The sequence below is a fragment of the Carassius auratus genome, chromosome 46, assembly GCF_003368295.1.
Source record: "Carassius auratus strain Wakin chromosome 46, ASM336829v1, whole genome shotgun sequence".
In the NCBI taxonomy this organism is placed as follows: domain Eukaryota; kingdom Metazoa; phylum Chordata; class Actinopteri; order Cypriniformes; family Cyprinidae; genus Carassius; species Carassius auratus.
The window spans coordinates 3,918,477-3,946,409 of record NC_039288.1 but is presented as its reverse complement, the minus strand read 5'-3'; the positions used below and the strand labels follow the sequence as shown (position 1 = coordinate 3,946,409).

The 27,933-nt window shown below is 38.4% G+C and overlaps 1 protein-coding gene across 1 annotated transcript; it reads left to right on the top strand.

The window, feature by feature from the left end:
* Positions 1 to 5,082: 5,082 nt before the first annotated feature.
* Positions 5,083 to 27,914, top strand: LOC113063885 (CREB3 regulatory factor-like). The gene is made up of 9 exons (XM_026234291.1): positions 5,083 to 5,238; positions 14,234 to 14,439; positions 14,528 to 14,650; positions 15,478 to 16,669; positions 18,772 to 18,966; positions 19,126 to 19,315; positions 19,537 to 19,610; positions 19,808 to 19,930; positions 20,601 to 27,914. The coding sequence occupies exons 2-9, from the start codon at positions 14,323 to 14,325 to the stop codon at positions 20,717 to 20,719; spliced, it is 2,133 nt and encodes a 710-aa protein (XP_026090076.1). The 5' UTR covers positions 5,083 to 5,238; positions 14,234 to 14,322; the 3' UTR covers positions 20,720 to 27,914.
* The last annotated feature ends 19 nt before the right edge of the window (positions 27,915 to 27,933 follow it).

The following is a 27,933-nucleotide window of genomic DNA, read 5'->3' as shown; positions in this document are numbered from 1 at the left end:
TATATGTGTGTGTTTATATACCCTTACGAAAGGAAAATATATTTACCAATATATTTCTTAAAATATACTGTGATATATTGTAATATATTATTTTCCCTTTTTATTTTCTAATATTTTATATATTTGAATACATTTAATAATATATTGATGATACATATATAATATATTGCAGAATATACAAATGATTGCCGCTTTCAATTTATTGCAATATATTGGAAAAATGTAATATATTAATATATTACATGATATTTTCCAATATACTGCAAAATATTTTTGTTTCATAAGGGTATATGTGTGTGTGTGTGTGTGTGTGTAGGTTTGTATGTAAATTAAATATACATACAATTATATATGTAACATTTTAGAGCATTTAAAATAGCAGTAGTCTAATTATACTGCTGATTATAATAAAAATACTTCAATATTGTATTTAAGTATTTTTTAGTGAGTGACAATAATATATGCTCTCTCTCTCTCTGTGTGAATGACTAAAATACCCTGAAGGACAGCTCTTTGTTTGTGCATTGAAACTCAATACTAATCACATTGTACATCTTGTCCTTTCATTTTTTGTTTGTGTACAATGTGTTACCATGACGAAGTGGACCATTCACTCTCTCAGAATTCCAAAGAATGCAATTTGGCGAAGTAAAAAAAAGCATTTGGATTATTCTGATATCACTGTTCTTGTTCTTTCACAGCTGGCCCAGTTGATCCCCTTATTTGGACCGGCACTGAGCAGCAACGCCATTTCATACCTGCAGTTCATTACACTAGAAGTAAAAAAACACTTAGCAGAGACATGGAATAATATCAATATGCATCAACAGCTTAGATGTATCGCTTAACTACAGAGACTTCCGCTTTTCACAACATTTAAAAGATTTGTGACATTAAATTTGTCTTCTAAGTGTTATATAACATCATGCTTCTTTCACCCAATTGATTGCACTAGCAGCAAGCACTCAAACAACACAAAACCTCTTTCATAATCTTGTAAGTTTCAGTTTTGTTTCCTTCTCGGGAGTAATAGATGCTATTATTTAGTAGAATTCTTGGCTTGCAGCCCGGGGTCTTGGGAAGATCCCTGACGGACCCAATGACATGCCCACAGCCCTGCATAGCAAACACAGGCCCTTCCCTTTGATGGAATCTTGTGCTCATTCCACTTGGAATCACTGAAACATATCAACTACATTATATACACTAAAGCTAATGAAATGTATTCTGAATTTTAACTTGCCTTTGAATAAATGTATTATGGATTTTAGCCTGGTTTATTTTCAATATCTCAAAGAAATTTGTCATGCAAAGTGTGAATGTTAACAAATATATGTTTCATTATTTGGAAACTTCATACAATATCTTTAGTTTTAGCCTGTGTTCACTTAAGGCATAAGATCATATTTTAATATCAGGCTACTTTTGTCTCTGTTGTAAAGTTCAAAAATACACGCTGTATACTTTTATGTAAAGAAAGCAAGAAGTATCTTATGCTCACCAAGGCTGCATTTATTTGATCCAAAGTAAAAGCTGTGAAATTGTTAAACATTTCTTTTTTTTCTGAACCATTTTCTTTCTCAATATATTTTAAAATGTCATTTATTCCTGTGATGCAACCTGAATTTTAAGGTCCAGGTCTTGGGACGGCACGTACAGCTTCCACCTTTTTCTCCGGGGGCTTGATAAGGCCCCGTCCGACTCGAAACCCCAGGTACTTCGCCTCAGAGAGATTAAGATGACATTTGCGAGGGTTGGCGGTGAGCCCAGCCCGCCGAAGCCCCATCAGCACCCTCCGCAGCCGCTCCAGGTGGTCTTCCCAACACTCCGTATGAATGACCACGTCGATGTAGGCCGCAGTGTACTGCTGGTGTGGCTGTAACAGCATGTCCATCAAGCGTTGAAATGTGGCCGGGGCCCCGTGTAGCTCAAAGAGAAAGGTTCAATATTGCAGAGGCCGCTCGGGGTCAAGAATTGCGGTCTTGGATTTACCGTCCTCAGACAGGGGTACTTGCCAATATCCCTTTGTGTGGTCCAGCATGGAGATGTACCGTGCTCTCCCCAGCCAATCTAATAACTCATCCACTAGGGGCATCGGGTACCTATCGAACTCCGAAACCTCGAGGGTGCCATCTGGTTTGGGCACCCCTGACTTCCACATTTGCTGGACTTCTGCTTCAATAGCCTGCCGTCGAGCCTCTGGGATCCGGTAAGGCCGCTGCTTAACGACGACCCCTGGGGGCATCTTGATCTCGTGCTGTAGAAGCTGGGTTTTCCCAAGGACTGTGGAGAACACATCTGAGAACTGACCGATCAGGTGTTGCAGCTCAACTTTCTGTCCTTGGGATAGTTTGGCGCTCATATCGACCAGCACGGGCTCAAGGGCGGCTAGTGCGGTGGCCTGGTCTCTGGTCCTCACCCATCTCTTCAGTAAGTTTATGTGGTATAGTTGCTCTTGGTTCTATTGCCCAGGCTGGCGTACTCGATAAGTTACTAGCCTGATCTTCTCCACCACTGTGTAGGGCCCTTGCCAGGTAGCCAGAAACTTACATGCCACAGTAGGGACCAGTACCATCACTCAATCCCCCTTCTGGAATTCCTGCGGCTGGGCTCCTCGGTTATACTGCCATCGCTAGGTCTGCTGAGCTTTCGCCAGGTGGTCCTGGACTTAAGGCATGACGCGGTTGATTATCTACCTCTTTTCGGCCACATGCTCGATGACTGACCACTGGGGCGTGGACTGTTGTTGCTCCCATGCTTTTTTTTTGGCCACGTCCAACAGCCCTTGGGGTTGGCGGCTGAAAAGGAGCTCAAACGGGTTCTTGGTGGTGGCTTTCCGGAGGGGCACTGCTTCCGGGTACAGAGTGGCATGGTCAACCCTAGGAGCAGGGTACCAGCAGTAACTTCTTGTCCTCCCCCCTCCACGAGGCGACACAGTAGAACAGGCCGTTATCTACTATAAAGCAGGGTACTGGATGGGGTTTTGGCTGTGTATCCTTGCCGTCCACAGTGCACACCTGTGCCCAGCATTGCTTTAGTCGGTCATCCTCCCGCTGGCCTCGGCCAAATGAGCCATGGACTGTTGGTAGACATCATAAAAGACGTTAGGATTTTGGGAAGGGGACTCACCATCTTTCCCACTGTCCGAAGTCAAGAGAACGGGGTGGCGGCATTTCCTTTCAGTGTGCCGGCCCCAACGGAGGTGAATTTATTCAAGAAGTTGTGCCAAAGGTGAGTTAGAGTGTGCTGAGGTGAGTGGGTGCTCTTCGTCGTCGTGTCCAGTGTTTTTGTGGGTCGGAGTGGCGCTCGTGGCAGGGCTGATCGGCTATCCACTTGTCTCTGTAAAGAAGAGAAGGCATGGGGGTCCGATGACAGCTTTCACATAAGGGATTTTTCATGCGAAGCCCCCTTAGTCTCCAGCATGGAGGAGTCTCACCCCCGGATGCCATGCCCCCAGCGGCTTATGTGGCCATCGGTAAATGAGCCACAGCTGGGGCCGATCAGCATGTTCAGGTTTTCCTGGTCCGTTTCCAGGGCAATGCTGATAGTCGGTCAGGACACTAGTCACAAAATATATATTCTTTACTGTCACTTTTTTTCAATATATATTTCCTTTTCTTTTAAAACTTAATTAACCCAAACCTCTAAATGATGTATCACAGTTTCAACAGAAATATTAAGCAGTACAACTGTTTTTAACATTGATATTAATAAGAAATATTTGTTGAGATCAAATCAGCATATAAGAATGATTTCTGAAGATCGTGTGACACTGATGCTTACGGAATTAAATTACATAAAAAAAAAGAAATAAAAAAAAGGAAAACTCTTCATTTGAGCCTTAAAATGATGTCAAATAGTAATTCATTTGGCTTGTTTATTATATTTGTTGTATCTAAATGTCTAACTTAATTTTTAAGCCCTGTATTGGACTGGTCATCTGATTGTTTCACAGTACAAGAAGTTTGGAAAATGCATGGATACTGAGTTTGGGCAACTGTCCTCATTCAAATGAATTTAAGGGGGGGGGGGGGGGGGTTATTAACCAAAATCAAAACTATATTTGAGCTTTGACAAATACACTTTGTCTTGGATTTCCATCAATAAAAGAGTGGTTTAACCATTTCAGGGATTATTGTCCATTGAGACATTATTAGTTGTGATTCATAAAGACTGTGCCGATCTAGAAGCTTGGTATAAAACTTCTGGTGCACTTTTGAAATCTATTTTTGCATGAATTTATCAAATCTCCTAGCAAACAGGTTTTCACACTCATGCATTTCAGTTATTAAAATAATCTTAGTTTATTGGTTTTTACTGATGCTTTTCAACAAGAATAAATCAGACAATAAAAAAAGTATTTCTTACTCTCTGAATCAATCACAAAATACCATTATGTATAATTTCAATAAGATAAATTATGAGAATAATAATTATATATATATATATATATATATATATATATATATATATAGGAGGAAGCGTTTACACATACAAACAAACATCACAGACTTGCAGGAAAACAAAAATAAATTAGGGGTGAGCAGCAAATACCAAAAGCTAAGAATTGGGTACAAATAACAGAAATTAATTTTTATTTATTTGTAATTTAATTTTGATGTTGTTATTTTTTTTTTCTTCATTTTTTTTTTAAGGACTGCAAGCATATTACCGTAACATTTGTTGCATAACAAGATTGATTTGTGAATTTAAATAAAAAGTTGATGACAAAAAAGTAACTATTCGCATAGATTCCAGCTCTAAACACCCTGGCCATTCACTCAAACAACTTGAGCTACATTTTGAGATGCTTCTCGAACATTCCTGTAGTGAATAATTTTTGGCTGCTTTTCCGTAACCAGGTCAAAAAGGTCAGTTTTGCAAAAGCATTCATTCAATGGCACGACAAAGCTAGCACTCATTTTAAGCATTTAAATTAAACGACTTAAGGCATTACATTAATTAAATAATATTTATGACATACATTTATAATATAACCGAACATAGTTGTAGATTGTTTTTGTTCGGGGACGAGCGCTCGCCTTGATTGGCCAGCAGGAGCTCACGTGACAAGGCAGTCACGCGCTTTCCAGGAACCCGTCAGGAAGAAGATAAACAAAACAAAACAAACCAGAGAGGAAGACGGCGTGGATTGAGAAGAATGACATTAAGTTTTCCTAAAGGCGAAAAATATTGGAATTACAACCATTTTTCTACCAGTATATGGGTAGCTTAAAGGTGAGTGACCATTTTGCCTATGACAACGCTGTGAAACGTGTGAGGGTAGTTGTTTTAAGGATGATAAAAACATTGTCTCTTGGAGTTAGCTCTCTGGCTAAGTTTCGCTAGCAGAGGGGAGGGACACGGAGGCCATAGTGTGAATGCAGCGCTGTAGTTCCTCTTGAAACCCTCATTGAAAGAGTACTGTGCCGTGTGTTTTTGCAGCTTGAGGTGCCCGTTTGTCCTTTCAGATCAATATTTTTTTTTCCTGTGGTTGCTGCTGAGTAACGTTAAGGGTAGAAGATGTTTGCTGTTCGCTTTCAAATACACGAGAACTTCTAGAACATTGCTTGGACCCCAGCACTGCACCTTTTTGAGATCTCTTCAAGTTGAAACACACAGATCATTTATTCATGAACTAATCACATAAATAAGATGTAGTAAATAACGTTAAAGGTCCTCAGAATTGAGAACTAATGTTATTGGTCTGAGAGAATCGGTATTTGCTGCTGAAACTGTTCTTTATTTAACATACTGGACGTAAATTATTAGGCTAGGGTTCGTTGGTTTTATGAAAACCCCTAGTTGAACTCGGAAAGCCTAACATTTACAGCATTTGTTGATCAAAATATGTTACAGTTAGGTGATCTGATACATATGTGCAGCAGTCGAGGTGATAAGTGCTTTGTAAACTTTTTTTTTCTATGTATTCACAGATTATTTTACGATGTCTTATTAGAATTGACCTCACTAAGTCTGTAAGGGTACACGCCCCCATCAGCAAGATGCGAAGTGAAATTGAAACACAATAGTCTCTGGTATGTAGACTGCCTTTGACTCATTGATAACTGTCCGAAACGATTTAAAGTGTTTAGATCGTACATTAAAAAGAAACTGGAATGATTTAAACGCAATTTGGGATCCGTCCGAACGAGTCGTTTTATCGCTAAATGATGTTCATTTGCCAGCTGCGTTGCTAAAACCTCATAATCGAGTTTTTGTGTGTAAACTAAAAGTTTAGAAGGAGATGATTCTTCGCATTCCATCTGTTTACGTAACATGAGGGAGGCCTGCAAAATTTGTTTGTTGCTCGTCGTCTCAACCAAGCGCTACGAAGAGGGACGTTTATGCGTATTTGTGTTTGATTGACATCGAGTAGGTGCAATCGCTTGCTTGCAGAGGCGGGTTCTGAATTTGCATGCAGCCAATCAGAAAACGCCAATACGTGGGCGTTGGCGCAGAATCGCTGCGGGTTAGGTTGACGCTGTTTGTTTTTGAAGGGGGCCATGTTGAGTTCAGGGTGTTGTGAAGTGTTAGTAGGTCAGAATAACACATGTTCTTGGCCATAACGCACAAATTACGCTAAGCGTTTCAGTCCCATTCATTTTATTTGTTTAATACAGATTTGCCTAATCGGTGTGAAGTGTATACATGTGAGCAGTCGAGAGTTGTTTAGTAGGTCATACTGAATATTACAGGGGTGAATAAATCCACATCCTAATTTGAATAAGGTAGCAGATAAGTGTTTTAGCCACCCTTGAACTCGGATGCGTATATTGAAATTAAAACATTAGAAATAGGGCTGATTGTCATTAGAAAATTAGAAATATATAGCAATGACTTAACCATGAGATAATTGTTATATTAATTAAATAATAAAATACATAACAGATTAATCTCCAATGACTACTTGATTGTTATTATGAAATGTATAAGTAATGTACAAGAAAGGAAGAGAGAATAAGGGATTGAAGGAAAATCAACTCAATTTCTTATGTATTTTTCAAATTGCACTGCATAAATAATATATCCACATTATATATTTTACTTTACTTTTACGTTTCTTTTGTGCATAACTATTTCACAGCATTTATTTTGTTAGAACAGAAATGTTTGGAAAAATATACAACAAAAAAGCTGTCTATTCCTGTGCACTCGTTGCACTTTTTATGCAGTATGTGCACACAGTATGTATACTGAAGCAAGTGATGGTTGGTATTAACATGGTATTAAGAGCATGTTGCAGCAAACTCCATGTGGAGTCTGTTACCCATCACATTTACTTTGGGAAAGCCATTCAGTGCACAAAGCTTGTTCGTTAATCATCAACAATATAATACTAGAGATGTGCTTTTTTTTGCTCTCTTTCTCTCTCTCTCTCTCTCTCTCTCTCTCTCTCTGTATGTGTATATATATATATATACATATATATGTTGTTTTTCAAAGTGCTTCAGTTGTCCTCGAGTTCAAGACTGAGAGACGGGCTTGCTTTTGTGTAAGACGCGCTGTTGCTGTCTCAGCAAGCAGAGACCTCTGACATTTGCAGAGTAAGTCTTTGCATTTAAAGGCTGGACTGCAAAATGTAAACTTGTTTGTAATTAGGTCAGACTGTCATTTTAAGGCACAGACAGACCTTGGAGCTAATAGGACATGTCTAAGTTAAATATGAATCGTATATAAGCACTTGACTGTCTCTTGTCATACTTCCTGTGTATTAGCCGCAGTGTGTCTGTGAACCGTGTCTGTAGCTTAAGCACAAAGGCCACCAATTTGATCACAGCACGCCTACGCTTAAGATTCTTCAGCTTGTGCACAACAAAGCACCGCACTGTAAATGCACACTGCATAAAACTAGTCAGTTTTCTACACTTAGTTCATGAACATGCAAAACTTTTATAAGGACGAGATTTAAATATTGCAGAAAGTTGGCATAATAAAATAGTCTTTATTGACTACTGTCATTTAAAACCTCTTTGGTGTTAGCTCCTTTATTCTGTTTGTTATAACTACTGCATTTCTGGTAACATCATTCAGTGCACCTCCTTACATAAGTTTTTCTATTTGTTATGGCTTTTAGTAAGTGGCTTATGTAAAATTTTTATTTAGCTTAAATTTGCCTAATAATAAAAGTAAATAAAAACATGTAAACTGCAAGCAGCATTGAAAGGGCCCTCGCACCTGGAGCCACCTCAACCCGTTGGCCTTAGGGAAACAGTAAACAGTGGGCAATATGGATTTGAAGTGATAAATATAGGAAAAATATGTCATTTATATTTGCCAAACTTGCTGGCGCTATGACTATAACTGAATATTTGCATGTAGATGTCTTCAGCCCAGGACATTTAACAAACATGTGAAGTTTGGTGCAGATTGAAAAGGGTACGTTTGAGTTAGTGCAAAGCATGACATATTCTGTTGCCAACAGGTGGCGCTATGATTATAACTGAATATTGACCTTTAGATGACTTCAGGTCAGGACTCCTATCAAACAAAAAACTGGGGCAGCTTGGGCATTGCATATTTTAGTAAGTGTTAAACATGATGTTTCCTGTTGCCAATAGGTGGTGCTATAAATTATAACTAAATATCGGCATGTAGATGTTTTCAGGCCAGGACTCTTACCAAACGTGAACTTTTTAACGGACACACCCTTTAATGAAAACTAAACATCTTCTCAATTTAGCATTGCTCCAGTTAGTAAAAGTACGAGGCCTGAAAATGGCAAAAACTGCACAACAAAACGGCTGACTTCCTGTTGCATTTAGCAATTTTCTTTTGTAGGCCTAGGTGTTGGGATATTACATACATGTACCGAATATTGTACCTAGGGCTGCACGATTATTCGAATGCGATTGTCATGCACATTTTGTTAGTAAAGCCGGTACTGTACTCACCAGTAAATCATCATCACCAGCTTTCAGATGGAGCTGCATTTAGTACACAGATCCGTAGTTCACTGACAAGTAAACAAAAGCTGTTTGTGTAGCTTCTCAGTGAACTACGGCTCGGTGTAGTAAGTGCTGCTTCATCTGAAAGCATGTGAATATACCACATTTTTGTTTTTACTTCAAATTCACTTCACAACGTCAGTCAAGTGTTTAAATTTTCTTACACAGAATAAGGCACGCAACATATTTCATAGTATTCTAAGCGTTGATAATAAGCCTGCATTATAAATATATTTTATTTTAATATAAAATAAGAAGAAGAAGAACACAGATAAACCATATATTGTTGTAGTCCTGTGTTTATTATTATAACAATGGTGATGGAAAATATATATTATTCAGTCTGTTAGATCAGTGGTTCCCGGAGTTTGAAAAGCAAATGAATCGGATTTTAAAAGGGAGGAGAAAGTGTTGCTTTTGTCTTCCAATAAAAGTCAATCAGATGATTCATCTCTTGCTTGGTAGAAACTAGGCAAATACTGACAAATGTACAAGTTACATGGCCTTGTCTTCATTAAAGACATGAACAAGGCAAACGAAAGGACAAACCAGATTACATTAAATGCAGGTTCACTTTCAGTGAGGATCAATCCGTTTTTTGCTGATCACGCAGTGTTTTGTGCAGTGAATGATTTGGCTGCAGAGAGCACCAAACCAACTGAATTCAAGAAGCATTTAGAAACCAAAGAGTCAAATTCCAGCTTTACATTTTATTAATTATTATTATTATTATTATTGATAAATAAAAAAATCCTCTAGTACATTTCAGAATTTTATTGAAATTACATTTTTGTTTATATATGATGATTTTTTTTGTGTGAGGTTGCCACTTGATGTCAACACGATAGAGTGTTGCTGTATTTGAAGTGTACTTGTTTCTCTTAAGGAGCACTTGACAGGAAGTGACCCATATTATTTTAAATTGGAAGTATGTCTTGAAGCGATTTTATATCATGATCGATCTCAAAGACGTCGCCGATCAACTTTTCAAGTGAACCGCAGAGATTGTGATCTTTTATATGATCCTCATAAAAATAATGTTAAAACTACAGCAATGACTGCCTATTAGATGACTGGGGCTGGTCAAATTATTTCATGTGTCTCTATCATGTGTCTTACATGTATGGTGACGTGCTTAAAAAAACGACTTAACATGAGCTTGCAGTAGTACTGTGATGAATCAAATTTTAGTTTCACTTTCGAGTTGTGTTGCAGGCCGTTTTCATCATTTTAAGCAGTGTGCTTACACCTCTCCTGAACTTAACATCCAAATCAATCCAGTCATGCAATGTGACTGTCGTAAAATGCAATCACTACTGTGGGACATGGTTTAATTTAAAAAGAGAGCTAAACATAAACAAGCACAGTATATGTGGAGTTTCAGGCACACACATAAATGGTCAAATTTAAACACAAATATAATAAATCAAAATGTCTGTGTCGGCGAGTATTTACACAAAGACAATATAAACAATTGGAAAGAAATCGAATGTGTGCCATTATATATTAGATACCTGTGTTCTGTCTTAAAGAGACAGCAGCCTAATAAACCTACTGCTGTCTGTGTCTTTAATGTCAATCGAACAACAAAACACAGAGACATTCATTCACTGCTTTTGAATAAATCACTTTATAACTTCAATAAGAAGCAAAATATTTTTGATTCATATAGTGATGCAGTGTTTTCAAGTTTAAGTCAGTATTTAATGTCCCATTTGGTTGTTTAATGAAATACTGTGTTTTAAATTGTTCAAATAGGTAAGTCATAGGCTTGGTCCACTCTGGATATTCTCAAATTTGGAAATATCGCGATTCAGATCGTGGATTTGTTGGGAAGTTCCCCCCACTTCTACTACAAGTACATCCATAGGCTCATATGTGATCCATTATTCTTTTCCATTTTGGTGCCATTTTGAAATGACGTTTTCGAGCATGGGTTTCAGTGCAAAAGAAAAATTTGAAAAGCACTAGCATCATGTTTCCTCTGATCTATAGTCTGTTACTCCCATATAATATTGGGAGGATTTCAGCCGCTCAGGGACTTGTATTCATGACAACAATGCTTTAGGGGTGCTCCGATCGTTATGCGCATCTAGTCAGTAAAGCCGGTTTTCTAATCAGCGGATAATTCCATCAGGTGCGTGATTTCACATAGAGCAGCTGTTACTACACAGAGCCATTGTTAATAGAGAAGATGCGCAAATCCAGTTCATTTTCAGCGTTTTTTGGCGCATCTTCTCAGTTAACAACTGCTCTGTGTGGTAACAGCTGCTCTATGTGAAATCAGGCACCTGATGGAATTAACCGCTGATTAGAAAACCGGCTTTACTGACGAGATGCGCATTAACGATCGGCCGATCGTGATCGGAGCACCCCTACAATGCTTGGTTGCTACACACAATAATCATTATCAGCTGCTCTCTGTTTCTCATTCTCTTGGTTCCATCTGTCCTTCTGTATTTTCACATCATTAAACGTGTTGCTGTTAGTCCTTGGTAGGCTAGCATATCAAAATTAATCTTGGTAAATAACACGCAAATCCTGATCTCTTCGGTGATACTGTACTGTGAATGTAAATCTGCTGGGTAGACGTTCCTCCACATTGCCCTCCTTCTAGCAATCGTGCTGAGATGAGTTATCACAACAGGTGGATGTATATTTCGGCAGTATTGCTTATACAGAGAGCCTGTGTCTCTTCCTCATTTCACTTTCCTAATGCAGAGTCTGATCTCTCTTCCAGATTGAACTGCCCCATAATGACCATTAACAGCCCAACCCCAGTTTTGGTCAATGTACATGTTGGTTGTTGTTGAAGGACTCATATTTGCTCATATTTATGCCCATTCAAACTGACAGCAGTTTAGTTGCTGGAGCACACCAGGTCACTGTACGTTTTGCTAGGTTTACGTTCCTACGTTCCTCTTCCTGGAATACACAAATCCATTGCCGGTGTTGAGAGATTCTGTTCCTCCACAGAATTGTATCCTTATTCCACCCCGAAGCTATAAATTGCTAACATGTTTATAATAACATGTTTACAATAACATGTTTTTGTTGGCCAAAACCCAGAAACAAGTTAGCAGTTTAGCTTCTTGGGTGGTGTTGGCGCAGTGGATAAGACACAGCCATTGGTGTGAGAGACCCGGGTTCGAATCCACTGTGAGACACCTATGTGTCCCTGAGCAAGACACTTAACCCCTAGTTGCTCCAGAGGCGTGCGACCTCTGACATGTATAGCAATTGTAAGTCGCTTTGGATAAAAGCGTCAGCTAATGAATAAATGTTAAAGTAATGTTATGTAAGCTTCTGTAGTCCTAACTCAATGGGTTTTTGGGTAAATGCCTGAAATAAGGTCTCTGGTTAACACAAACCTGGGATATTTCTTTGTGTTTTATTCTACAACATAAAATGCATCAATAATAATCGTTTTATGTCCTGTCTTGTCTTTAAAAAAAAGCTAAATGTGACTACAGAGGTCTGGGACATTAAGTCAAACAGGTAAACTCATCAAGGCTACCTGTTAAACGCAGACTGTAAATCAAGAGTATGGTTTTAGTGTATTCCAGTGTAGTGTAGTCTATGAATAAAAAAATCATAGAATTTGCTCACACAGATTTTTTTCTGCAATGATCTTAAAAGCCATTTTAAGATGGTAAGAAAATATGGTAATTCATGTTTTTAAGTGTCATGTATTACAAGAGCAAAAAGACACAATTTTTCTGTTTGTGCTTTCATATCGAAAGTGAAAGTGATGTGACAAAGCCAAGTATGGTTACCCATACTCTGAATTCATGCTCTGCATTTAACCCATCCAAAGTGCACACACACACACAGCAGTGATCACACACACACCGTGAAAACCCACTTACTACTTAATTCACATACTATTTATCAGGGAAGTAGGCATTTTCAGATGCAGGGACAGTTTTTTTTTTTTTTTTGCTAATAATTTGCAATACGAAGAGAAAGCTTTTGTATTTAAATTACAGCGGCGTGTAATCTCACATCATGAACAAGATTTATCAATGCTCGGTTCAAACTCTCATTATCTCGCATTGATGTCAGCACATGAGCTCTATTGACTTTACTCCATTTGGTACTGTCTGTTCCAATGAGTCTCTGATCATTTGCATGAAGTTAAATTTAAAAGTTAAAGTCCCACATCCTGTTGTCAGTTTTTACTGTCGCTCATGTTGCCGGAAACTGGGAGCTCTCATTGAAAATGACTACAGGTCACTTTGGCGCTGTACATTGCTTTCATTGTGAACTCCCCTTTTGTGTTAGCGGAAATAATAATACTACAAATTGTGTGGCTTGTTAAGGAGGCTTGGCCAGTAAGTAACTACCCTAGCAACTCCTGAGAAACCACCCAGAACACCCTAGATACCTCTTAGCAATGTATGGAAAACCAACCAGAACGCCCAAACAACCAGTCAAAGTTTTGCACCACTCACATTCTATTTGGAAAGTTTCAAATTCTAGTTCTGATTTGTAGGCTGTCAGTGAGTAATAAACCGTAGAATAGTAGAGCGCTGAAGGGAAATGTTTTTTACTGTGTTTTTTTTCTCACTCTGGTTCTGTGGGCTGTATGCAAACCCTGCCGCTCACAAAGCCAAAGGGTGATAAGACGCTTATTTGACTTGCTTGGTGCACCAGGAGGAAATGATGTCATCAAGCACAAGAGAGACACACAGGATTGTTTTGCTTCGCTCAAGCCTCACATGCTCCGACATATTTCTGTTGATTTGTTATGCAAAGAGTGTCCAGCGTTTTGGGTCTCGCTACCTATAGCTGTCTGTCTGTCGAGGCGAAAGGGTTCTGTCTGTTTTTTTTTTTTTTTTTTTAAATAGCCGTATTGTTCGGTGCTCTTGCACTAATGCCGCACAATAATCTGACACAATTTAGGGCTCCCTTCTCTTCCTCCATGGATCTAAGGCAACCTCCCTAACTTTTTCGACCATAGCTGGACCTGGACCTTTTTAGGAAAACCCCAGTATTTCTCCAGATGTATGCGGATGTGAAAAAGCATTGATATCTATGATTTGATATATATATCTGTAGCTGTTCAAATGTCAGCACACAGTTGTTTTTTACAGCTGTTTCCTCTTTGTTTCATAGTCTTTGCCAGTTAGCAGCTTGTAAGTGACATTTTGTTTATAGACTTGCTTTACCAGACTGCTCAGGCCGAGTGTCCTGTTTTGTACACCGATGTTTGTGCAGATAGTGTGTGGTATTATAACACCTGTGCTAGCTAACCGCTCTCCTGTTCTGTTTTCTTTCCACAGACAGCAGTCAAGTGAGGAGGACAACTCGGCCATACTTAAATGTGCTGCTAAATCCTCCATATTTAAAACAAGGATTTTCTCTTTTTTTTATGCTTAAAATCAAATTTCCTCCAGAGATTGACGAAAAGATAGGGCGACTGAGACGGGGGAGGTGGCAGAAAAGTTTCCGTCAAGGAACTGAAGATCTGTGCTCTGCAATGCCTCTGGTATGGGCCCTGTCATTCAAATTTGGGCGCCCGTTGAGGTATTTTGAAATGGATGTCATGGTATACTTCTCTTGCTTTCATCTTACAGCCCAGCATTAGTGGAATGGACCCTCCCTTTGGGGATGCCTTTCAAAACCGCTCTTTAACTGACCAGGCGCTGACCAGCACAGACCTGTTGAACAGTTCTGACCCAGATTTCATGTATGAACTGGTAAGTTCATACACACAGTATTACTGTTCCCTTTTTATTCATACCTAGAAGATTTTCACACTACATAGAACTTGCACACATGGAAAAACAAGATATAGTGGCATTATATATATAGTGGTACTAATTTGTTCCTATAGTTAATTTTCACTAAATTAAAATGAGGGAATGAAATGGTAACCACACTCCAATGGTAACCAAATGTGGGAACGACTATAAAATGTGGCATTGAATTGATAAATAAAATAAGAATGTAATCATGTTCATTGATTTACTACGAGGATAAGGATTTTATAAAATATTTTTTACTTACAGTTTCTGCCCAGTAAATATTTTAGAGCTTAGAGTAACTAGAAAAATGTGTATTCTTTATCAAAGTGCCCATAGGGTTTTAAAATGTTATTTCATGAGTTTTGGATTAAATTTTTCAGTACATAATGGTAACACATTCTGTCAAGTATAGAGTGACAAATTGACAGTATTATTATTTTTTTCGTAGTGTTTCAGAAGATAGCTAGAAGTAGTTGTGCCAACATTTCCACTATGGACAGTAGTCTTTAAACTAGGCTGCATACTGGACTTGTCCAATAAAGGTTATGAACCTCGTAAATATGTGCAAATAAAGTGCTTAAATGAGCAATGTGAAATCCTGAAACCTAACGGCCCTGAATTAATTACAACCCAAGATAAAATCTAGACTGTGTAAAACATGGAGGAAGATTACCCAGGGTTATTTTTATTACACTGGGTTATTCACTTCAAGTGTGAAAACCCCACCAGTTCCTTTAGTCTGCTGCTTAAAGTTGAGTTACATTTTTCAATGTTTGCAGGATCGGGACATGACTTGTCGCCAGAGCCCTAGAGGAGATATTTTCACAGTTGGAGACTGCAAAGACTTGGACAGCATGGATCATCTACCTGAACTTGTAGATAATGACCCTGCTTACAGCTCCAACTTTGAGCAGTGGGACACGTACTGGGAGGACTTGACCAAGTACACTCGGCTCACCAGTTGTGATATCTGGGGCACCAAGGAAGTGGATTTCTTGGGCCTTGATGACTTTTCCAGCCCTTACCAGGATGAGGAGGTGATAGGACAGACTCCGACCCTGGCCCAGCTCAACAGTGAGGACTCGCAGCCAGTTTGTGACACTCTTTACCATCCGGACTTGCTGGTGGGTCAAAAGCAGCTTTTGTTTCCACCTCCCACTGTGGCCAAGAAGACTAACAAACTCAGCCACTCGGCAACCAGCGCCTCATCAAGTCGCAACCCTCTGCCGGACTTTGCCGAGGGATCCCAGAAAGCTACTTGGCCTGTTCCCTCCAGCACTGACACAATGGCCAAGGGGCAGTTTCAGGGCCCTAGCAAAGCCTCGACTGCACCTATGGACAACATGGATTACGTTCGCAAAGCCAAGGTACGCATCAGCGTACCACGCAAGCCTTTAGTAGAGAGCGCCGCCCAGATTAGTGTTTCTGCCTCTCCTCTTATCCAGGAGCACGAGTCTTCTGCTTCGCAGGTCAGCGAGGACCCACCAGTCATCGCTGATAACACAGCATCCTCCATTAGCTGCGAAAAGAAAGTGGAGACTCCTAAACGAGAGGTACCGACTGGTCCTGGTCCAGAAATAGGGAACCTGAGGACGGTGCAACACAAAGTCCACTTCACAGCAGCTACCGGCAGTGAAACCTTGCTCACCGTGAGTGCCCTTGGATCCGACGCTTCTGCCGCTAAAAAAAAGGAGGAGGAAGAGCACAACTACTCGTTATTCTTAACCAGGGCCAGGCTGGCAGGGAAGGCAACTGCTGACATGGAAGAAGAGGAAGAAGAAGAGGACGACGAAGGTGAAGAAGAGGAAGAGGAGGAGGAGGCAGAGGGATTGGATCTAGATGATGAAGACCACGATGAAGGCTTTGGCAGTGAACATGAGCTCTCAGAGAACGAAGAGGAAGAGGAGGAGGAAGATGAGGACTATGAGGGCGACAAAGACGACTACGTTAGTGACGCATTCTCAGAGCCAGGTGCAAAATGACATATTTTTCTTGATGCTGTTGTAGACAAATGCATAAAAACTAGGGATGCTATGATAATGAGACTGGTTTCAATACATGCTGTTCTGTACATTCGAAACAACACACAGTTTCAGACTTTTGGAGGTACAAAATTCAATGCCACCAAACGAGTGCATAGTACAAATAGGCTTTTTAACTGAGTGAACAGAAAGAGAGAGTACAGAGAGTAAGAGAGAGAACCCTAGAATGGCATTGCTATTGAGTAGCATTTGGAAATCCAGTTCATTCTAGGAGTTAGCTGTTTGGAAAGTGCATTGTAGGTTGTGTGCAGATAACCAAAGGGATGTGAAACTAACAGATGATCTTAATGACATAAATGACATAAATTACTCTAAATTGTTGTGATGCCACCCAAAAGCAAATGCGTGAATCTTTTTGGTTATTTATTTAATAAAATTTTCCTTGTATTTTATTTATTTATTTGTTTGTTTGAGTGGCGTTATGGAGCAAAAAATGTAATTGTGTGTGTACTTGAAGGTGTAGTCAACCCAAGGATGAAAAATTTTCATTTACTCACTCAGTGGTCCAAATTTGAATGAGTTTCTTCCTTCTGTTCAACATAAAAAAAAAAATAAAAAAAAAAAAAAAAAATATATATATATATATATATATATATATATATATATATATATATATATATATATATATATATATATATATATATATATATTGAATAATGTGTGTAATCAAACAGTTCCTGGTCACAAGTAACATCCATTGGATCGGGAAAAAAATACTATGAAAAGTCAGTAGGCACCAGAAACTCTTTGGTTACCTGCATTCTTCCCTTTAAAGGAATAGTTCATCCAGAAATTTAAATTATCATCAATTGTTCACTCTCATGTTGTTCCAAAACCTCAAGACTTCAGTGTTTCATTAAGATATTTTAACATTTCTGTGCCTCCATTAAAAGTCCAGTCCATTACATTTATTTATTTCCATTTTAAAAAGACATCGCAAAAGTAATCCATACGAATTGTGTAGTTTAATCCAAATCTTTTAAAGATACAAGATCACTTTATATGATGAACATATTCAATTTAGCTTTTATTCACATATAAACATTGATCAACTCGCATACAAAGAGCACATCAATATGGTAAAGAGAATTTTAGACGTGCTTCCTTGATGATCAAGAACAAACCTCATTGGTTCTTGTGCTTATACAAGCATGTTTGAGTTTCCGGTTACAACATTTGATGGAATGACCCCATTTTAGACAGCTAATTAAACATGTAATTATTTATTTATTTATTAAATTGCAATATGCACATTTTAATCTTGTAAAACATTTCTGACCGCTGCATATGATTAATTGGAGCAATTTGAAATTTCAGAGTTTGTATTTGTTAAATAGTTCAGACATAGAGACACCAGCAAAGATGACATAAAACAGTTAGATAGGGATCTCTGAAGGATGCAAATTTTTTGTCAAAGTCTAAGTGTGTCCTCCTCCACCCATCCTGTTGGAAACGTAAGAGACCCAAATTTTGTACCTGTCTAAAACAAGAATGGGAAACGCCACTCATTGGACAATTTTTTTTGTTTTTTTGTTTTCTCGTCTTGCAGTGTTTTGTTAGCTAGTCAGCTAAAATGAAGCCTGGATTGAAAAAAAGCTTTTTTTTCAGGTTGGTCTAAAGAACACGGAAGTGTTGCGGAAGATTTGGTTTGTAAACATTGTAATTTTATCTATTGCGGTATGCTTGTATAGTCTACTGTATTTGCTGTTAAAGTTAATATTTGATGAAAATAATAATCATCAGTCTCACTGGACTGGACTGGTAAATACTGGTATACGTGACAGCAAATACCAAAACTGAAGTATCAGTACTTGTATTTGCCATTGTGTGCATCCCTAGTAAAAACTTGTGTCACTGCTATGAAGCTACTTATATCTTGAACGGGCCCTTGTGATTTGTTATGGTTGAATTGAGAATTATGATTGTACATTTACAAGATTATAAAGGCTTAGTGATTCTGTGCATGCAGGGTAGGAAAAGATCATTGTTCAGTTCTTTCTTTGCTTCATAACCATTCTGTCTTTCAAACAGGGTGTGACACTGATATGGCTGATGATGGCAAAGGCCTGACGGCTGGAGTTTCTAGGAAGAGGGGAAAGCGTCGATACTTTTGGGAGTACAGTGAGCAGCTCATCCCATCCAAACAGGAGCGCATGCTGAAACCCTCCGAATGGGACAGAGACACACTTCCCAGCAACATGTATCAAAAGAATGGCCTGCACCATGGTGAGACGTTCACTGTACATCATATGAAATCTATGAGCAAAGAAGGACCTGTGTTCTAGTTTATAATTACATTAATTATGATCACAGTATTTAAAGCTATTATAAAAATTCCCTTTAAGCCTGAAATATTTAACGTTAATGTTTGTCGGAATTGTTTAGGAAAATACACACTGAAGAAGTCGAGGCGGACGGATGTGGAAGATCTTACTCCAAACCCTCGGAAGCTGCTTCAGATTGGCAATGAACTCCGGAAACTCAATAAAGTTATTAGTGACCTGACTCCGGTTAGTGAGTTACCCCTAACCGCTCGGCCTCGGTCTCGAAAGGAGAAGAACAAGCTTGCATCCAGGTAAAGCTGTATCCACGTACTCATTGAAATACTATTTTTTTTTTTTTTTTTTAAGCTCACATCCCAACGTTTTTCCTTAAGCTTAAAATCCAGAATAGATTGACTGGTTGAACTACATTGTGTGCTGTTAGTGATTAAAATGCTGAAATACAACACACCAAAATGACTTTTTTAGTGAAACTCTCTTCTTGATTCTTCTCTCCTGGGTTTTTTTTTTTTAGGGCCTGCAGGCTGAAAAAGAAAGCTCAGTATGAAGCCAACAAAGTCAAGTTATGGGGGCTTGGAACTGAATATGGTACATTGTTTAGACATGGAAATTAAATATTAAAGGAACTACTTGATATATTTCATTTTAGAGTGTAGATTGAGTGTAACCTCTTTGCTTACCATTGAAATGAGACCAGTTTTTAGATCGGTTAAGTTTTTGTGCATACTTATAACCGAGCAAATTTACAAAGAATGAGACAAAGATATGATCGTCTTCTTTTTCAGATCGTTTGCTGTTTGTGATCAATGCAATCAAAGAAGAGATTGTCAGCAGAGTTCAGGATATCTCACATGACAAAGGAACAAGCATGACCGAGAAGCTGGATAAACTCATTGAGGATACCTTAGGTAAGAAAATGTGCTACCTGGCATTGTTATTAACACTTGTAAAACAATGCAAATGCGAATTATGTGTGATCTTGTACAAGCCGTCTTCAAGTTTCTCCTTGAGTACACCACTAACAACTCGATACATCTTACAAGCTGAGTTGCAAGAAATCTGCATGCTTTACAAGCGTGATCAAGCTGCGTCTTCTCCAGCAGCTGCTATCCTTGTGTCTTCAAGAATTTTAAGTGCCTTCACATTGTTTTGCTCCATGCTGCGACCTTTGTTGTATCGAAATGGTTTTCTGAAGAAATTTTTGTTAGCACATCACAATCAGCACATAGTCTCATCCTACTGTTGTATAAGTTCCAAAAACAGCTTTAAAAGAACACAAGATTCATATTTTTAAAATATTATGTTGGAAGCTCATGATCTCAGCATAGACTGGGAAGTAAACATTCTGTAACTAACAACAAAGCTCTGTTAAAACTTTCCCTTTAAGATCAAGGTAGGATACTTTGCTACTCTATTTAGTCTTAGTTCCTGGTCTGAAAACATATACACATGACCATTGTTGCAACATTTTTGCACTAATGGAATGAAACTAATTGAAACTAATGGAAATTCCCATCTAACAGCTGTATTATATGAACTTACATGGTTTCATTAATAACTTCTCTTTTGTTCATACAGTGCAGCCACCAGTGGCCAGCCAGACTTCAGATTTTGTGAATCAGATCCTGGAGAACACTGGGAAAGGAGATCCCACTGGAGGGCTGGTGGGATTGCGTGTGCCCACATCGAAGGTGTAAAGTCACGCCGAAAGACACCATGGAGCACACACGGAGCCATCCGCGCCATTCTTGTCCCACACTGTAACGGCCCAACACTCTGCATGCCCATTTTCACTTGGAGCCGCATCCTCACATTTAAAGTGAATACATGCATACGATACCACTTGTCCGTGCATACGTATGTATATATTCACCTCATGCGCACCAATGGAAATCAAACTAGTTGTTAACCTTTGCACTCAATAGTCTGTTTCCTACCATGTGTGCATGTGGCTGGTATCGATCAACAGGCCGCCATGTTGCAAATATTAAAAGCCAATATACGAGATACCTCCAACAAATGAGGAAAAGAGAGAGAAAGAAGCTAAACAATGAGCACCAGTAGCCATTTTCCTCTTGCGTCCAGCTAAATCTGTCAAATGCCCCTTAAGAGTTTTGGAAAGCAGAGGTGCACTCTGCTGAGAAACTAAGAGGGCATTCGATCCTTTGATTTAATGGTCAAAAAGGTGTAAATGCAGACTTTCTGAGTTTTTGAACACGGCATGTACGATAGGCCTACTTTAAACACTTATTCATCTCTCAACTGAGGGGGTAAGTGTCTGGGGCGGGGGTGGGGTGGGGGGGATTCCTGTTCGAAGCATTTTTTTGAGGATCAATTGAGATACACATAAATTACAAGAAGGCAACCACGAAAGAACACAAACACCGATGTTAAACCAAGAATAGCGCTAAGTTACTGATGTTCGGTGTATATATATAGAACAGGGATGTTTCAAGAGAGTAGCAGGTGAGGAGACGGGCCTCAGATGCCCTTTTCCACAGATTTGCGATCGTCTCAGGTTGGAAAGAGAGAGAGAGTATGTGTGTGTGTGTGTGTGTTTTGTTTTTCTTTCCTTGACCTGAGCAGATGGTCATTTGAATCCCTTATTGTAAATAGGCAGATTGGTTTATTATTATCCACTGGTGAAATCTTTTCCTTTCTACACTTTGGTTGAAGTGCCCTCACGTCAAATCACCTTTGATGTTGTTTTGCAAATTCTCAGCGAAAGGGGCTTAAAAAAAACGGATTCCCAAATTGGGTTTTGTTTATATTTGTACTTTATACAAGTGAGATTAATTGTGCCTTGTAATTGCGGAGTTGAGGTAAAATAAACTCAATAGAGAGCGCAAATGGACCATTTTGCAGAAAGCAAGCAGTTGAAGGGGAGTCAGTGGGGGGTGGGGAGGTTTGTAATGTATTTCAGCTCTTTAAAGATACTCTGAATGTACATAGGAATATGGAATATATAGATATATGCCACAGAGTCTGTGCTTTGTATCATAAGATGGCTCTGGCAAATATACTTTTTTCGGTACTTCGTTTAAGAGGGGGTGGGGGGTGGGCGGTGTCGTAATATATGAGAAATATTCACATATAAAAAACAAAAAAATGATATTTGCACACTATATTTTGATTGTTTTGTTTTTTGTACCAAAGACACATGCAACTGAAAATGGCAACTAGCCAGTCTAAGTAAGGTTTTGCACAGCTTACCTGATACCGTATTGAATGTAGGAAAAAAACATAAAAGGTAGGGTCAAGGATTCTACTGAACTGTGAAATTTGCTTGGGTCCAATTCTCTGCAGAAAGAAGCATTCATTTGCATCCTCATCCAATTTTGTACTGTTCTTTTTGTTCTCATATACATTTCTTTGACACATTTGTACCACCATTCGGTTCCCCTCCACCGAAGTTTTGTTGCGTATTTAAATGATGAGCTAGAAAGTTAATGGAGATGCTTCTGTTTTGCCCATAGATGATCATAAAAAACCAAAAGGTTTACTATTCTTCCTATATAGAAGATGCCACCTTCTGAAATGATACATTACTTGGCATTACACACTTTTATTTTTGTCTTCTTACTCTGAGTATTGTTGAAAGCAAAATTTTATTGCCTATATTTTTGTAGCGATTGCCTTTAACTTTCCTTTCTGCACTACCCATAGAGCCCTCTTGGAAAATTCGGAAATGTTTTCGAAAGCACTTATCTTGCTATGGGATTGTAAGTTTAAAATCCTCTTTTAAAATTGTATTTAACACAATCGTATGTATAAAGTATATATACTTAATCGGCTGAATCTCACAATAGAAAGTCCAGGATTTTTTTAACCCCAGTATCGAAAAGAACAAATTTGTATATATAAATTATATTTTGCATGATCACAGCGAAGCCTTAAAATAAAGATTAAGCACTCCTCACACACTTAAATTCTCATTACTGTTATCCTAACGATTTAAAAACAGCATAAAAAAATCTAAATTTGAATTAGTATAATTACATCTACTAGAACACATTACCTTGTTGTATACTTTCAATTGTACTTTACAATTACGTGCAGTAAACGAAAATGGCTTTAATGAGAACTGAAGTGAAAATGTGCTTAATATGGCTTTATTTTCATTCTGGAAAAAAATGTCAATTCTTCCTGAATTGTGACCTTGACCGTTCTTGTGAGATTTCCCTGCCGCCACGATCTCAAGCTGCTGCAAATTTGTTCATTCTGAAAAATCTCTTCCGGGTGAAATTATTCATAGTTTGCGAAAGGCCTTTTAAAAGTGACTTTATTATTGATGCTGAAGCTTGTGGAGAAGGTTGTTTCTCAAATTCCATTTTGATCAAAGAAGGGAGAATATTTTTTTTTCCTTTAAAATCTAAACTAAGACTTTTGTAAAGCTATTTTTCTTTATTTGCATTTGGTAGCATAGTAAAGATTCTATATACCGTCCATTATGTGTTGTAACTTCTTTTTTTTTTTTTTTTTTTTTTACATAGACATGAATTTAGATTTATTCTAAATGTGGAAAATATATACAGTATATTATATATCAATAAATGTATAGTAAGTTCTATATTACATGTAAGAAAGCAAAAGCACTTTGTCTAGACAAAAAAAAAAAAAAAAAAAAAAAAAGCTTTCCCCCTCCCGTTTGCTGCTAAACCGACCTCGTTTGAATGCTGCGGTGTGTACTTGACTTTTGCCATCTTGACCAGGGCAGTGTGACAGAGAGGTCTTGAGTGGAGACAGACATTTGTACGTGTCTCATTGAGCAGTGAGGACTCTGACGTCACAATCTTCATTTGCCTTCAGTAGACATTTCCTATGGAAAAATACAAATTCTGCTTTGGATTTTTCTTCAGGTCGATGTACAGTGTTGACACATTCTCTCTAGCCAGAGATAGGTATTGTTGTCATTGATTTTTTTAAAGTAATTTTTTGTACTTACTGGGGGAAATATGAGTTATTTGAGAAAGTAGCTCAGAGAGAAAAAAAGAAAAGAAATAATATATAAATATATATCGCTGTACTGTAAGGCAGTTCCATTTGCCATGGGGAATCAATTGGACTATGTTTTTTGTTTAGTCTTTAAGAACCCATCCATTCTCAAAAGACAGCAAAGCAATTTGTTATGGCGACAAAGACCAGCCTTTCTTGTGCCATCTACAGCTCAAAGCTACTCTGAGTGGCATTAGCTCAAAATGATTATGATTGTCCTATAAATAATAAGCTTGATGGCAAGTGACAATGAGCATACGGAGATGGAAATGTGTGTTGTCCTTCTGTCGACAGCCTGCTGTTTTGAAAGCGTTCGGTAATTATCGTAGTGTGCAAGCTCTCGCATTCAACATGATGTTGTGAGCTGTGCAGTTTTAACCAGGGGACTCTGTGGCATTCAAACAGTTAAGGAAATGGTTGCTATTTAAAGCCAGTATTTTATCTTTTTGTTTTAGTTTTTTTTTGCTGATCATGTTTTTTATGTAAAGGAAGACATTTAATGCACGTATATACACATGCACACATTTGTATATGTGTGATTGTTTTGCTTCGTAGTGTGATTCAATAGTAACATCCATAAGAGGCTGTCACATAGGAAATTAATTGTGGTTATTTCATAATCTTAGGGAAATTATTTCTGCCTTCAAAAACAGATATATGCATCAAAAACATTAAAAAAAATATAATTCATTATTTATATAGCATAGTTATGTTTCTTGCATAGTCTTGTCATTTAGCATCATATTACTTTTTGAAAGGGAAATAATGTAGCTATGTGTTTTCAATTATTTTGTGTGTTCTTTTAGTTTGCTTTGTCTTTAAAAACCACCCATAACGTGACATGCTCATCTATCCTCAAAAAAAAGAGTAAGCTAGATATTATATCCATTCTTTGATCGATTGTTTTTATTGTCTGCATATTGTTGATGATTCAATAATTTTGGTCGCAAAGCTGCTAAATCATGTTGTAAAATTGTATAGAGAATCAAAGATCATTCCCTGTTACATTCAAGCTACAAGCAATGACTTTTATATTGTAAACGATTATTTATCAAGAGATGGATCTTGTGCCACTATCTTTATACCACGGATTCATCAAACACCGTTCGATCTCGATGGATAACTCACGTTGAATTCTTCTAAAATGGCTGCAGTATATACTCAAGAGCATTCAAACAAGCATTTACACCTTTCCTTTTCAATGGTTTGTTTAGATATGTGTTTGCTATATACAAGAAAAGATTACTCCTATTGGTGCACTATGCAGGTTTTACTCTGTAGAAAGACAGGATGTTGCTTTAGTTTACAGCACTTGCTTTTTTGAACTATTGTATCTGATTAATGGGTATTGTAAAAGTGGTTATCGATGGTAAACAACATGGTAACTAAAAGCTGAGAAAAATTTTAAGCATTTCACAGAAGGCGGCCTGTTTTATTGTTGCTAAATAAACATGCTCTTTCCAATGTATTTAACCTATTGAATGTTGTAGTTTTGTTTTTGCTTTGTTTTTATTTTTTTTTTAATGGACCTTGATGAATCATTTTACCATTCTGTGCATTTTGTTACTCTGTATCTTGTGTAATCGTGTTCTTCAGTAGTAGAATGGCCTTCACGCTTTTAGATGATGCCGCTTTACGTTTAGCAGTAGATCTCAAACGTGCATTCCTACATATCAGCTGCTTGTAAATGTTCCATTAACAAATCTGTATGCTACACTCGATCCCTTTAGATATGATATTTGAAACCATGGATCTGTTTGCATAATACACGGCATGACTATTGTGCATGCTAACCTTGCTAAATTGATATTCATGGAGCTTTTGCAACACACGAACTGTCTCGCTGTCTTTATTCGAACCAATGAGCACAAGTTGGGAAAAGAAAAGTTGATACTTTTTGATGTAAATGATTTCTATTGCACTCCAGCTTTCATCTGAAAAGACCCACATTATTGCACTTGGTTTAACAGAATTGCCGATGTTCTTTTTGAAATGATGCCTGCAAAATCAGGTGCCTTATTCAGACATGAAAACCCAAACTTGATCTATCGACATTTTCTACAGAAATGAGATTTTTGCCCATTATGCCAAGAATAAAATCACAACTTTCCTCTGAAATTCTATATGTGTATATATATTTTTAATTTTGGGGGTTTTGTTTGTTTTTCTGCTGTGTCGAGCAGTAAGCTTGCTTCAGATGAGAACTGTTGCTGCTTTGCCCTCATACAGTTTTCATTGAAAGATGAATGTAGTCTTCCTTCAGTGGAGTTCAATATAAAAAGACTGTGTCCCATACATTTTTGGTTGAGAGACTATCCAAAGAGTGCTGCAATCGTAAACTAATTTTTGAAATGTTAATATCATCAGTAGAAATATATATGTAAACCATGTGAGATTTCTTCTGTTTAGATTCTTGGTTGAAATTGTCTCTGTTTTTGTTTTGACCTTGGTAGAAGCAGGTTAATCCATTTGTACGTGATGCATTGTAACTTTTATACGATCGACGTATGCAGTGATGGATTCCTCCGAAGCCCTCCGAGTGGTAGAAGTTTGCAAAGACAATGTCAAACCTTGTCAACATTGTGTCCCTTCACCAATGCTCAAGATTATTGTGCCTCCCGATTCTTCTGGTTCTACTGTTCCTCAGATCGCCGGCTATGACCTGGAGCAGAGTCACTTACCAACAAACTGTAATGGCCTTCAGCAGTTGTTCTCCAATCAAGGTTTTCCACGTACACAAAAACGACACAGAGGTGCGCATTGCTTGGCCTAGATCGTCCTGTGATGGAATTCAGTCGTAGAGGGCGGGAAGTCTCGGTGGACTGGCGAACTGCTGGCAGATGTCCCCGTTCACACGGTCGGGACGCTTTCCTTGCACTCAGCCACTCCCTCAGAGAAAAGTTGAGTCTTCTTTTGGTGGTTGCCGCTGCATGGCTCCCTTCATGGCGATGGGGGGAGGGGGAAAGAAGCTCTTTGTTTTATTGGGTTCAAAAAAACTTGGACATTGGGTAGGAGTCCTGTCTCGCCACCCATGGTGCTGAATTTCGAAATATGTTACTTGAACACCCTCAGTGACATGAGAGCTGTGACTTGGCCCAAGCTGTCAGGTCCGTGAACTCTTCTCATTCCGAAATAAAGATGCTCTTACGACATTTGCTCAAGCCACTGCAACACCCGTGCCAAGACCTGACCCCGAACCGGGCGCTCATATTGGACTTGGATCGAACCAGTGGTCGGGCGGGGAAAGGGCCGTGCTAATGTAGCTGTGATAGCCTATGTTGATTGTCTGTTTGCTTGTATCTGTATTTCTTTTTCTGTTGAGGAAGACATGGAGCGCTAGTAGGGTCACTTGGACTGTTGGACCCAGACCCCTTGCACCGAAGTGCACTGGACACACTCGAATCACTACTCTACAACCAACGTTACCAAAAAAGATTGTCAAGGAATGCTCGCATACTTTTCTACACTGCAATGATTTACATTCCCTTCCGACCTTTGCCAAATTTGCATCCAGCAACTAAATTGACCTTCAACATTGGTAGCGGGTTTGCGAAAACATAACCAGGGCCACCAAAACTCTTTTGTTTCGATTTCAGTTTGTTTCTTTAGTTTTGAAAATCCATACAACTTTCAATTTACAAGGATTGACGCAAAATGTCAATCTAAATAATAATAATAATAATAATAAATATATATATATATATATACATACACAATACGTGAACTTGTGCTTCTAATGTTGTATGGTATTCTACTTGATAATTTAGCATGGGATACTTAAGTAGCTAGTACTGTGTGTGGACTCCCAAAGTGTAAAATCTTTCACCTTTTTTATTTAGTATCTTTTATTTCGTTTGTTCTAGTCACAGTAGGAAGGCTGTGTTTCATTGCTAAGTGCTCTGTCATAGATCTCTTG

What these genes read in the sequence shown, in the direction of transcription:
- LOC113063885 (XM_026234291.1), top strand. Translation starts at nt 14,323, where the DNA reads ATGCTTAAAATCAAATTTCCTCCAGAGATTGACGAAAAGATAGGGCGA. An exon ending in TGTGCTCTGCAATGCCTCTG is followed by an intron (nt 14,440 to 14,527) that starts GTATGGGCCCTG and finishes TTCATCTTACAG; the next exon opens with CCCAGCATTAGTGGAATGGA. An exon ending in TGACGCATTCTCAGAGCCAG is followed by an intron (nt 16,670 to 18,771) that starts GTGCAAAATGAC and finishes TCTTTCAAACAG; the next exon opens with GGTGTGACACTGATATGGCT.